Genomic DNA, 12,491 nt, shown 5'->3' with positions numbered 1-12,491 from the left:
TTGTTGGTGCACAGCACAAATTAGTCGTATATGGGGACGGTAGTTTTTTTTTTGTTTTTGTTTTATTTATCTATTTATTTTTTTCATCTTCAGTTGTCTCTGATGCAGCTTATACAAAGATAATTGTTCTGTTAACTGAATACCACTCTGTAATTGCAAAAAAAAAAAAAAAAATTGCAGCTGTTTTGTTGACATTCTGAATGCTTCTAAGTAAATACATTTTTTTAAAATTAAAAACAAAAACAAAAAAAAACCCACAAGAAACCAAAAAAGCAAAACCAGAAAAGTACTGAAATGTCATGGTTTTGGATTCTGCACACCAGCTGAGTTTTAGGAGACTATCACTAGACAGTTCAGTGGGTAAAAGCATTTGCTGCCAATCCTGGCAACCTGAGTTTAATCTGCAACATCTACTGACCAAAGCAAGCTGTCATCCATTTCCACCCTAAAGCTGTGGTTCTTGTTCTCTTTCTCTCTCTCTCTCTCTCTCTCTCTCTCTCTCTCTCTCTCTCTCTCACACACACACACACACACACACACACACACACACACACTAAATAAAGTTTTAAAATGTAACTTATTTTATGTGTATGGATGTTTTATCTGCATATGCCTGTGCCCCACATGTAAGCCTGGCGCTGGAGGAGGCCAGGAGAGGGCTGTGGATCCCCTGAGACTGGAGTTAAAGACAGTTGTGAACTGCCATGTAGATGGTTAGATGTGAACCTGAACCTGAGTCCTCTGGAAGAACAGCTAGTGAGTGCTCTTAACCACTGAACCATCTCTCCAAGTTAGTAAGTTTTTTAAAAAGTAATCTACCACTTGTCAAATGTTGATATGTTCAAAGAATAATATCCACAATGATCTGAAAAAGCTATGTACATAAACAAAATTAAGTACTTCTCTTTGTGAGGCTAATTTTCTTCACCTGTATTAGATAAGCAAGCCAGGCAGTGGTGGCACAAGACTTTGATCCCAGCACTGGGGAGGCAGAGGCAAATAGATCTCTGTTAGTTCGAGGCCTGTCTGGTTTACAAAATGAGTTCCCAATCAGCCAGAGCTATTATATAAAGAAACTCTGTCTTGAAAAACCAACCAATCAATCAAAAAAACAAAAGTAGCCGGGCGGTGGTGGCGCACGCCTTTAATCCCAGCACTCGGGAAGCAGAGGCAGGCGGATCTTTGTGAGTTCGAGGCCAGCCTGGGCTACCAAGTGAGTTCCAGGAAAGGCGCAAAGCTACACAGAGAAACCCTGTCTCAAAAAAACAAAACAACAAAAAAAACAAAAACAAAAAAAAAAAAAACAAAAGTATCAGATAAGCAAATTCAAGGGGGGAAAAGTTAAGTTTTACAAAATAGAAAATAAGAAATTTCATTCTTATGGCTAACTTTAACATTTTGCAAAATAGCTTTTAGTAAAAAAATAATAATAATAATACAAAGTGGTTTGTGGTTATAAATTAATAAGGGCTTTCTTTCTTCTTTCCTTCCTTCCTTTCTTTTGTCTCATGTATCTCAAGATGGTCTAGAACTTGCTATGTAGACCAGAACAGCCTTGAATTTCTAATGTTCCTACCTACAATATTCCTAAGTGATGTATGTAACACTATGCCCAGTTTCAGGCAGTGCTGGGGACTGAACCCAGGGCTTCATGCATGCTAGGCAAACACTCTACCAACTCAGCCAGCTCCACTCCCATCCTGGAATTGATATTGTAATAAAAAATTAGCTAGCTTAAAAGTCTGGCTGCAGAACACATACCTGCAAAAAGAGAACCAGACCCCTCCCCCAGAAAAAGAGAAGCAAAAGGAATACTGGAAATTTGCCTAAATATGTCCCCAATACCATAAGCCTACATTATTTAATAAAACACATATAAGGCCATAGATCTAGAAAACAAAAACAAAAACAAAAAAACCCACAATTCTCCAATTTTTTCAAGTTATTGTCCACAAAAGCTGTGGAAATGCTGGGTGGTGGTGGTGCACGCCTTTAAACATCCCAGCACTCGGGAGGCAGAGCCAGGTGGATTCAAGGCCAGCCTGGTCTACAGAGCGAGATCCAGGACAGGCACCAAAACTACACAGAGAAACCCTGTCTAGGGGATGGGGGGAGCTGAGAAACTACCCCCTAAAATAAGTTTTAAGAATAAAATTGCAGCCAGGCATGGTAGCACATGCCTTTAATCCGAGAGGTAGGCTGATCTCTGGGAGTTTGAGGCCAGCCTGGTCTACATAGTGAGTTCCAGGACAACCAGGAGAAAGACCAAAACTACACAGAGAAATCTTGTCTCAAAAAAACAAAAACAAAAAAAGAATAAAGAATAATATTGCAGTACTGGAAATGCAGAAGCCGATCTCAAGTTTTGAGATCAGTCTGGGCTACACTGTAAGCTCCAAGACAGTCTTTTAAAAAAAGTCTGAAAAAGGTCGAAAGGGCAGTAGATACAGCTCAATTGGTAGCGGTGCTTGGCTAGCTACTATGCACAAAGACCTGGGTTCAATCCCAGCCAGCACCATACAGACCAGGATGTGGTTCGCACCTATAATCAAGCACTCTGGAAGTGGAGGCAGGATGACCAAAAGTTCAAAATCCTCAGCTACTCGGTGAGTTCAAGGCCAGTTTGGGCTAAATAAGATCCTTTTCAAAATGAATGAATGAATGAATAAATGAATGAATAAATGAATGAATAAATGAATGCAAGAGAAACAAAAAGTTCTAATACTTTGCCTAAACTGGCTATGGTGGCTTATCCTTATGATCCTAGCACTCAGGAATCTATTCAAGGCAAACCTAGGCTACATGGTGAGCTCCTGGACACCCTGGACTGCATAGTGAGTCTCAAAAAGAAAAGAAAAAAAAAAAAAGACCTTACCTAGTAAACTTTGATGGGTTAATGTCTTTCTGTACGCTGCAAATATGTGTTGCTCTGATTGGTTGATAAATAAAACATGGATTGGCCAGTAGCCAGGCAGGAAGTATAGGTGGGATAAACAAACAAGGAGAACTCTGTGAAGGCTGGAAGGCTGAGTCAGAAGACGCCAGCCCTCTGTCCGCGGAGCAGCATGTAATGACACTAGGTAAAGCCACGGAAGATGTGGCAATATATAGATTAACAGAAATGGTCTGAGTTTTAAGTGTAAGAGCTAATATAATCAGTAGTTAGCCTGAGCTAATGGCCGAGCAGTTATAATCAATATAAGCCTCTGTGTGTTTACATGGGTCTGAGTGGACTTTACTTGGGCTGCAGACCAGGTGGGACACAGGAAAACTTTCAGTTACAAAACTCAAGGTCTTTGGTTCAGTTCCCAGAGCCATAAAGTTAAGAGACAGAATGAATTTTATTTTAAGACTCCCACAAATACAGTCTGAAGAAAAATGAAAAATGGCTTACACACAATTTAAAAAAAAAAGAGCACACAAGGGTGCCTTCAACATGTATGTGATAAAAGGACACCTTGCAGAAGTCAGTTTTCTCCTTCTATCATGTGTGTTCTAGAATGCACATCTGCAAGCTGGGTGGCAAATGCCTTTGCCTGCTGAGCCATCTCTGCAGCCCGCCAAACCAAATTTTATCAAGATTATTCCAGTAAGTTCAAGTATACTTCTTAAGCGCTCACTCTGTGTGTGTGTGTGTGTGTGTGTGTGTGTGTGAGTGTGAGAGAGAGAGAGAGAGAGAGAGAGAGAGAGAGAGAGAGAGAGAATAGGTACCCAGGCTGGACTCAAACTGAGATGATCTTCACGCAGCCTCCCAAGCGCTGAAATTACAGATGTGAGCCACCACCTCAGGCTTACTTTTTGAGCTTAATAGGTGAGAACAAATAACAAAAAGGCAAGGCTTGCTTCTGATCAGATTCCTATGCAGAACAAGCAGGCTGCTCAAGATAAATGGGGAGAGAGACAGCAAACCAAGGGAGGGAGGCCTATGGAAGACTAATGCCCTTCAGACTTTCTCCTCGTCAGCTCAATTTCACAATGTCTTATACATGAAGATTTTAAATCAAGGGTCTTGAAGGCATAGGAGGCAAACTCCTCTTGATTTCTCAGAACCCAGTTGAATATGAACAAATAAACAAGCCCCCTCAAAAACTGCTACTGACTTTCAGACACATTGGGAATTTTAGACTAAATGACACCGCCAAAACCACAGAAGGAAACAGTTTTCCCAGTGTAGTGTCACTAATGAGAACACAAAGATGCCAGCACAACTTCAAGAATAAGGTCAAAGGAAGGATATCTCTAAGAATTGATTTCCTCTTCAGAGAAATAACACAAAACACAAGTTAGCCAGTTGGCAAAATCACCAAAAATTTAAACAAACAAACAAAAACAAAAAAACTAAGCACAGTTCACAGAAGACCCTAGAAAGAAGTCAAGCTCTAGAAACTGCCAATAAGCAAGCTTTTCAGCAGCCCCGTCCGACTGAAAAACGAGGAGACACATGTGCTCTCCAGTGGCCAAGGGCACTCACTGGAGGAGGCTTCCACAGGAAAGCCTCCTCTTCAGTACACCTCTCTAGGTGATCCCGAGACTTGCAGTAGCTCAGTTTTCTCAACAACCAAGACAGCTGTTCTAGAAAACAATCCACCTCATTTAAGCCCTCAAGTTACACAACTGGAGTGAAAGGAGGTGCCAAGTTTAGGGGTGAGCAGAGACCACACCGGGTTAGATGTGAGAGACTTAATTCTCAGTTGAGCATGCTTTCCATCGCTGCTGCCCACTGTTCTGAGAGTTCTGTGTGGGGCAGAGCCAAGCCAAATTGCTTCAGGGATGAGCTTCGACTTCTCCAGACCAGCTCCGACCCAGGTCATTTCTTATGGGGTATTAACGCTCCTGTCCTCCCCTGGGCGACAGGGAAACTAAGAGAGCTTCTAGAAGCTGCACTTCACACACCAGGCATTTTCTGAAAACAATATCATACTTAATTCACACCAGTTTCAAAGACCACTCCGTTTTTCACTTCATTGGCTAAACCATACCCTACACAAGTCATATTCCAACATCAAAACAAAGAGCTTCCAGGGCCACAAAGAATTCTTCAACTCTTTCGGGATAAGGCGAAGACATACTTGGCTCCTATCTGTTTCAACCTCTCCCATTTATACAAAATGGAACAGCTGCTGGTGCAGACTGCAGTGACTAAACTATTGTTTGTGGCACTTTGTGGCACAATCTTAAAGCCCTCTGCAAGAGGAAACAGCCTGAGGGGAGTCACTTTGAGACCGAAGAAACCAAGGCAAGGGTCCAGCTTCACTTTCACACTATCAGGAGACTACACAGAAAGTCAACGCGCTCGCCGACCCTCGGGGTTACTTTCATTCACAATATAACTTACTGTTATAATGTCTAGTGGCTGAAATGCAAAGGCCACCCTAAAAGGCACGGCAGGAAAGGCTACCGTGTTTTCCCATCACAAGCGGTGCCTTTTGTACAAGCCTATCGCAGCTAAAAAGCCTCGGAAATCCAATGGAAAGGAAGTCTCCCTTGCCCCTCTGACCCAATCTCCACAGCTAGAGCGGCTTCCCTGGGCTAGCGGCGGGGCCCAGCTCCAGGCGCCCCCGCCGGGCTCCGAGGCCACGGAGCCACGCGGCAGGACCCCGACCCCGTGGCCCAGGCCCCAGCGGGCGGAGGGAGGCAGCCGCGCGCGCCCCTTACCTCATGCTGTAGGCGCCGGCGCCCAGCTCCTGCCCGATGCCGGACAGGCTGGAGTCGAAGTCGTGCACCAGCCCGGACTCGATCACCTCGTCCATCTTGAGCACCCAGGCCATCTTCCAGCCTCGCCGCCGCCCCGCGCAGCGCGGCCTCCGGGTCCGGGGCGAAGGCGCCCGAGCTCCGCGGGCGCGTCCTGAGGGAGGGCGCGGGTGAAGCCTCCGGCAGCGCGGCGAGTGGTCACCAGCGGCGGCCCGGGACGCGGCCGAGACGAGAGCGGCCGAGGCCCAGCTGTCAGGGCACAGCGCGCCGGCCAGCAGCTGCAGCGGGAGCGACCGGGCCGCGGGCCGCGCCGCCCTCCCGCGGCCGCCGGCCCAGCGCCTCATGCGGCCGCCCGCCCCCGGCGCCGCTCCCGCGGCCGCCGCCCGCCCCGCCCCACAGCCCCGGCTCGCATCCTCCCGGCACGCCCGTCACCCACACCCGGGCCGCGCCCCCCCGGCCTCTGCCCGCCCGCCCAGGCTCCAGCGCCCCTTCGCCCCGGCCAACCCCGCCGCCGCCGCTCCGCCGGCCCGGACGCAGCTTCGAGGCGACTCCAGCTCCAGCTCGCTCGCCGCTTCCGCCTCCTCCTCCGGCCCCGCCCCGGCCCCGCCCCCGCGGCCGCTCCCCTCCCAGGCCCGCCCCGCGCGGCCCCGCGCCTCTCAGCGGCACAAGCGCCTGGGCCGAGCGGAGCTGCCCGGCCCCCACGGCGTCGCGGCCCGGCGGCGGAAGAGGCGTGACCAGAGGGGCGGCTCGGCTGACTGACAGGTCTCCTGGGCAGTCACGGCGAAGCGGCGGGACTTGACTCCCGTGAGCCTCTGCGCACTCGGCTGCGCCACCAATCAAAACGTTCTTCCCGTCCGGAGGACTCCGGGACTAAATTGGCTGCCATAAGAAAGAGCTCATTGGCTCGCACTGGAGGAAGTGGTTCCGGGTCCTACTTCCGTCGATGCGGGAAAATACCTCTTCGCCGGCTTTTCTCTCCACTGCAGAGAAAAGCTGCGACATCTGGTCTGAGGAGTTAAATTAGATCCTGTTGTGCAGAAAATCTTAACTGGCAGGAGAATCAGTCAGTCAGCCCTCCCTAAAAGGCTGCCCAAAGCCTTGCCCCCGAAGAGTCAAACTTTAATCCCCGCACTTGGGAGGCAGAAGCAGGCTGATCAGAGCACGAGATCAGCTTCGTCTACTTAGGGAGCTGCAGCCAAGCCAAGGTTACGTCGTGTGGTCCTGACTCAAGCAGAACAAACAAATTGAGATTTACAGAACACAGACCATCGGGTGACTTTCAGATGGCAGAAGAATGTGTGACACCCACCTTATTCCTTATTCTTGTGCCCCAACACAAAGCATGTAAATTGCTGTGAGGGTTAACTTGAAGAAAACGAAATGATTTTCTAAAGAAAACAAGAGGCCGGGGCTGGGGAGGTGACTCAGCGGTTAAGATCACTGGCTGCTTTCCAGAGACCCAGGTTCAATTCCCAGCACCCACACGGCAGCTTACAATTGTCTGTAACTCCTGTTCCAGGGGATATGACACTCACACCAGTGCACATTAAAATAAAATTAAATAAAAACAGAAAGTCATATAGTTCAGGTAACTTGCAGACAAAGGAAGAAACGGAGATAACCACAGCAGAAAACGAAGGCTGCACTCAGCATGGAGGCTTCCTACCCATTGCCAGGTGCCTCTTTTTACTTCCCACTGAAGGTCTTCTGTGTCTGGTTATCCCTAAACATGAAGCTTTGAGGAGAATTGCTCCCCACCCCACCACCCCACTTATCAGGGCTGATCTTTGATGAGTATTTCTTTTCAACAAAATAGTGTCTCCAAAGTACAGGATTTGAGTAGTGAGCAGATGGAAGTGGGTCCAGCAACATGGATTAGCTAGGTCTATTATTAACTGTTGGAAAGTACAGAGGAAAATAAGGGGAGGGATAATTCTCTGATTCTTAGGATGAATATAATTGTGCAAACTATTATCCCATCTCTTTAACCAATCTATGCACTAAAAAAGTACTCAAACATATGTAGAAGCAGAGCCTCTGAAATCTAAGAAAACAGTTGCCAACATCTAAGGTTAGGGCCAAGAGTGGTGGTGCATGCTTTCCATCCCTGCACTTCAGAGGCCGAGGGAGGTGAAGCCTGGTCTTCAGAGTGAGCTCCAGGCCAGCCAAGGCTACATAGTGAGACCCTGTCTCAAAACAGCAGCGACTCTTGGATTAGTTCAGCTCATAGTTCTACTGAAAGACCAGGAGACAAATTAGTGGAACAAATTAGACTTAGTCAAGACCATACCCAAGGAAAATGAGCTTTTCTCTGTAAAATGTTTGTCTTTGGAAGCAGGGCAGGAGGGTTCATGCATGTAATCGCAGCTCCAGGGAGCTGACACAAGAGAATCACAGTTAGTTTGAGGCCAACCTGGGCTACAGACTGAGTTATAAATTCATACCTGGCTCAAAAAAGGTATGTGTGGAGGGGGTTTGGGTGGGTTGGAGAGATGGCTCAACAGTTAAAAGCTGCTCTCTTGCTGCTCTCCCATAGAACCTGAGTTTGGTTCCCAGTACCCACATCATGTGGTTCATAACTGTAACTCATCTCCAGAGGATCCAGAACCCTCCTCTGACCTCTGTAGGCAGCTGCACTCATACATACATACATACATACATACACATAATCAAAAATTTTAAATCTTTTTCTAAAAGAAAAATGTTCAAGGTCAATCTTGTCTGTCTCAAAAGTAAAAAATCTACCTTGGGGGTGGGGATTAGATGTGAGGGCTTTGACAGGACACTGTGAGTTATTGTTACTGTGAGGAAAATCCCAGGCTGCATGGAGCCTTCTCTGCAATACTGTCCCTCTCCTTTTCTTTAAAAGTCTGAACCTGAGACCTAGGCCTCCGAGGGTAGCCCCTGCATTTTCTCTTCAAACACATTACTTTTCTGCAAGTCAGTTCGTGAGCCAAGGATGGAGGGTGCTTATAGAGGCCTCGATTGAGATTTAGAGAGCCCTGTGGAAAGGAAGGTCGTTAAAAGATTAGGGAAAGGAGTAGGGAAGGAGGCAGCTGCAGGAGTAAGAAATCTGTACCCCAAAAGTTGGGAAAACATAGGTTGTTTTACCTTGATTCCAACTTTAGAGATAGCTCCTGGACCGGGAGTACACGAGATATTTAGAAGACACTTTTGCTGAGAAAGAGAGGGGGCGGGAATGTTTATGCCTGTCTCTTTGTCTTCCAGGAGAGATTTTTCTTACAGAAAAGAGAGCTGAGATAATGATAGTTCAGTAATTTGTGGGACCACACCATGACTGGTACTGATTAGATATACACACTTCTTGCCCTCTATTGTACCAAAACCTCTGTTATTACCCTTGAATATGGAGTGGGTCAGGTTCACTGGAACACTTCATTTGGTTCTCTTCATAATGTGGTCACATTGAATATATCTCTGCCTCTATCACTTGTCTATTTTTTTTAACCACCACCTAGCTTATTCTTTTATTTTTGAGATTAAAATTGCATCATTTACCCCTTCCTTTTCCTCCCTCCAAACATTTCCCTAAACCATTCTTCCTTTCTTTCAAATTCATGACCTCTTTTTCCATTGTTGTTATATGTATATATGCATATATATACACATATGTATATATATTCCTAAATACATAAGAACAACCTGCTCAGTCTGTATGTTACTTGTATGTATCTTTCATGGCTGACCATTTGGAATTGGTTAACCAATTGGTGTGCTCTTTCCTGGGGAAAACTATTTCTCCTGCTCTCAGCCTTCCTTCATTGCCTGTAGTTCTTTATGTAGGATTAAGGCCTCTTGGTCTATCCCTGATCCATGTTAGCATATTTACTGTTGTTGTCCTTGTTCAGCTCATGTTTCGGCAGTCATGTTGGTGAGACTTTATGGATGTAGCTTCACAACCTCACAGTAAACACCTTCATCCTTTGGCTCTTAAAATCTCAGTCCCCTCTCCAGCGATGCTCCTTGAACCTTAGGTACAGGAGTTGTATTGTAAATGTTTGTTCAGGAGTCATATTTTAAATGTATCCATTGGAACTGGGGATCCACAGTTCTGCATTTTGATTGGTTGTGGTTTTCTGTAATAGTCTCCATCTGCAAAGGGGAGCTTCCTTGATAAGGGGTGAGGACTACATTTATCTGTGAGTATAAGGACAATTAGTGGACTATGGTTAGAGACAATGCTGGTTTAATAAATTGGTGGTTGTGGGTTCTCCTTTAAGGTCCTCGCTAGCTGAGGGTAATTGGCTAGGTTTCCAGTGCTAGAATGATTTCCTTCTTGTGCAGCAGGTTTTAAGTCCAAGTAGAGAGCGATGGGTTACCACCAAGATGTGTGTGCCACTACTACATCCTTAAGGGTATCATGTCATGATGGTCATTGTTGTGGGTTGTATGTGTCAAGCTGGTTAGGACTGTGGATTTCTTTCTTCTTTTTGAAGATACATGGCACCTTCTGGTACCATAAAAGCTAGTCTCAGGAAAAAGACTTTCAGGTCAGGTCCAGCTCAGGAGCTTTTAGGCCCAGCAAATGAAGTGCATGGCATCTTCAGCAACAGGGACTAATTTTCTACTTCTAGGGAGCAAAACAGGGCAACAGTAATAGCCTGTAATGTTTTCACAATTTCTTGGACAACTGTGACCAACAACTCAAAAGAGAGTTTCTCAAATCTGGTGTTTGAATTCTTGTTAGATGGTCTTTGGCTCTAGGAGGGAGCATTGTCAGTCCAGATGAGAATACTTCATTTAAATTGTATGTATATATGTATACACAGGCTTATGTGTACTGTTTTTAACATAATTTTTTATTAATCCTTTGGGAATTTCACATCATGCACCCCAGTCCCTCTCATTTCCCAGTTCCTCCATATCTGCCCCTCACCACTGTATTGGCCTCCCCAAAAGAAAAGTTAAAAAAAACATGAATTCAAAACAACAACAACAAACTAAAACCACTTTGTTCCTCCATCTTTCCCACCTCTCCAATACCTATTCATCTTTCTTAGTGGCACTTGGAGCTGTGGTGTGTCATGGAGTATATCCTTTTGTCCTCTCTACTTTAAATGCAAATGTTCATTGTAATGAGTTGTTGGTCTTCTTTAAGGCCTCTTGTTTCTGGTACACTATCGACACTGGGCTCTTACTGTAACACGAATCTTAAAAGGTCTTATTAATAAAAAACCCAGAGCCAGATATTGGGGTGAAAGCTGAAAGACCAGAGAAACAAAACAAGCCAGCCACGTTCTTACCTCTATGAAATCCTCGCCTCAAGAGGGTAAGTTCCTGTTTCCTTATGCCTTATATACCTTTCTCTGCCTGGCCATATCACTTCCTGGGATCAAAGGCATGCGTGCTTTCCAGTACTGGGATTAAGGATTTATGTCACCACTGCCAGTCTCTGTTTCCAATGTGGCCTTGAATTCACAGAGATCCAGACCGATCTCTGCCTTAATCTGATAGGATTAAGGGTGAGGCCACCACTGTCTGGCCTCTGTGTCTATTCTACTTGCTGGCTCTGTCCTCTGATCCCCAGGATAGCTTTATTGGGGTACATACTATATCACTACATTTCCCCTTTTTGTCTAAAATAATAAAAGAAGGTTATAACTAATATAAGAAAAAAATATACAAGTATATACAATATATACAATCAAGAATTATATTAACAATGTCCAGTCAATTAACATTTGACAGATTCAGCGAACTCCATTATTTATCCTATTTTGGTCAGTCCAAACTGTTGTACCTAATTCACTTTCTTTTTTTTTTTTTAGTTAAAATATATATTTACTTATTTATTAGTACAAGTATCTGTAAAGTACCCATTTCTATCTCATCCTATACAATAATACTGGTAAAGTCCTACTTTTAAAAATGTCTTTTTTCCTATCATACACTAGGTTGAACGCTATGAAAGCGCCAATATTTTACTAGTATATATATATATATATATATATATATATATATATATATATATATATAATTTTACAATACCATTCAGTTCTACATATCAGCCATGGGTTCCCCTATTCTCCCCCCTCCCACTCCCTCCCCTTACCCCCAGCCTACCCTCCATTCCCACCTCCTCCAGGACAAGTCCTAATTCACTTTCTATCGTAACTTGTATTACCAACCAAAAATATCTTTTGATGTCTTTCAATCTTAGATACCTTACATATTTTTAGTGAGTTTCTTGTCTGAATTTTTTTTTTTTTTGAGGCAGGGTTTCTCTGTGTAGCTTTGCACTTTTCCTGGAGCTCATGCTGTAAACCAGGCTGGCCTCGAACTCACAGAGATCCACCTGGCTCTGCCTCCCGAGTGCTGGGATTAAAGGCGTGTGCCACCACTGCCCAGCCTTTTCTGAATTTGTTAACAAGGAAAACTATAACTAATCTTCAACTCCCTCAGAGACCTGAGAAGGAAATAATATTAACTGAGTAAGCAGGGGGTTGGGGATTTAGCTCAGTGGTAGAGTGCTTGCCTACAAGCACAAGGCCCTGGGTTCAATCCTCAGCTAAAAAAAAAAAAACAAAAAACAAAAAACTGAGTAAGCAGGAAGTGCAAACAAACGACTTTCAAAATATGTGAGAAATGACAGAAATGACAGAAACATCTGACTGCTTGGACAGTCACCCGAGGTTCCTCTGCAATGTTGGACCATCAATCTTTGGTCTACAGACCTAGCATATCTGACAGACTCATCTGTGAAGCAGGATTTTCTAGAGGGCCTTCCTACTTTGTCTTGGCAAGGTTTGGCAATCCTTTCTTTTGTGTTCTGCTTGTCC

General features: G+C 45.0%; 1 protein-coding gene across 5 annotated transcripts in view; it reads right to left on the bottom strand.

The window, feature by feature from the left end:
- Positions 1-6,262, bottom strand: part of Ubp1 (upstream binding protein 1) — a 50,197-nt gene extending 43,935 nt beyond the window's left edge. For 2 of the 5 annotated variants that reach the window (XR_005092047.1, XM_028893001.2), the window contains exon 1: positions 5,656-5,964. Coding sequence is in view for 4 of the 5 variants with exons in the window: in XM_028893001.2 (XP_028748834.1) it covers positions 5,656-5,768 (113 nt within the window). In the remaining variant the exon portion in view is untranslated. Of the gene's footprint in view, positions 1-5,655; positions 5,967-6,195 lie in introns of those variants that run through there. The other 3 variants (XM_028893004.2, XM_037208004.1, XM_028893002.2) reach the window with 3 other exon arrangements.
- Between the last annotated feature and the right edge of the window lie 6,229 nt (positions 6,263-12,491).

This window comes from Peromyscus leucopus, chromosome 7 (assembly GCF_004664715.2).
Source record: "Peromyscus leucopus breed LL Stock chromosome 7, UCI_PerLeu_2.1, whole genome shotgun sequence".
Classification (NCBI taxonomy): domain Eukaryota; kingdom Metazoa; phylum Chordata; class Mammalia; order Rodentia; family Cricetidae; genus Peromyscus; species Peromyscus leucopus.
Note: the sequence above shows the minus strand (reverse complement) of the source record. Positions and strands in the feature narration are given on the sequence as shown.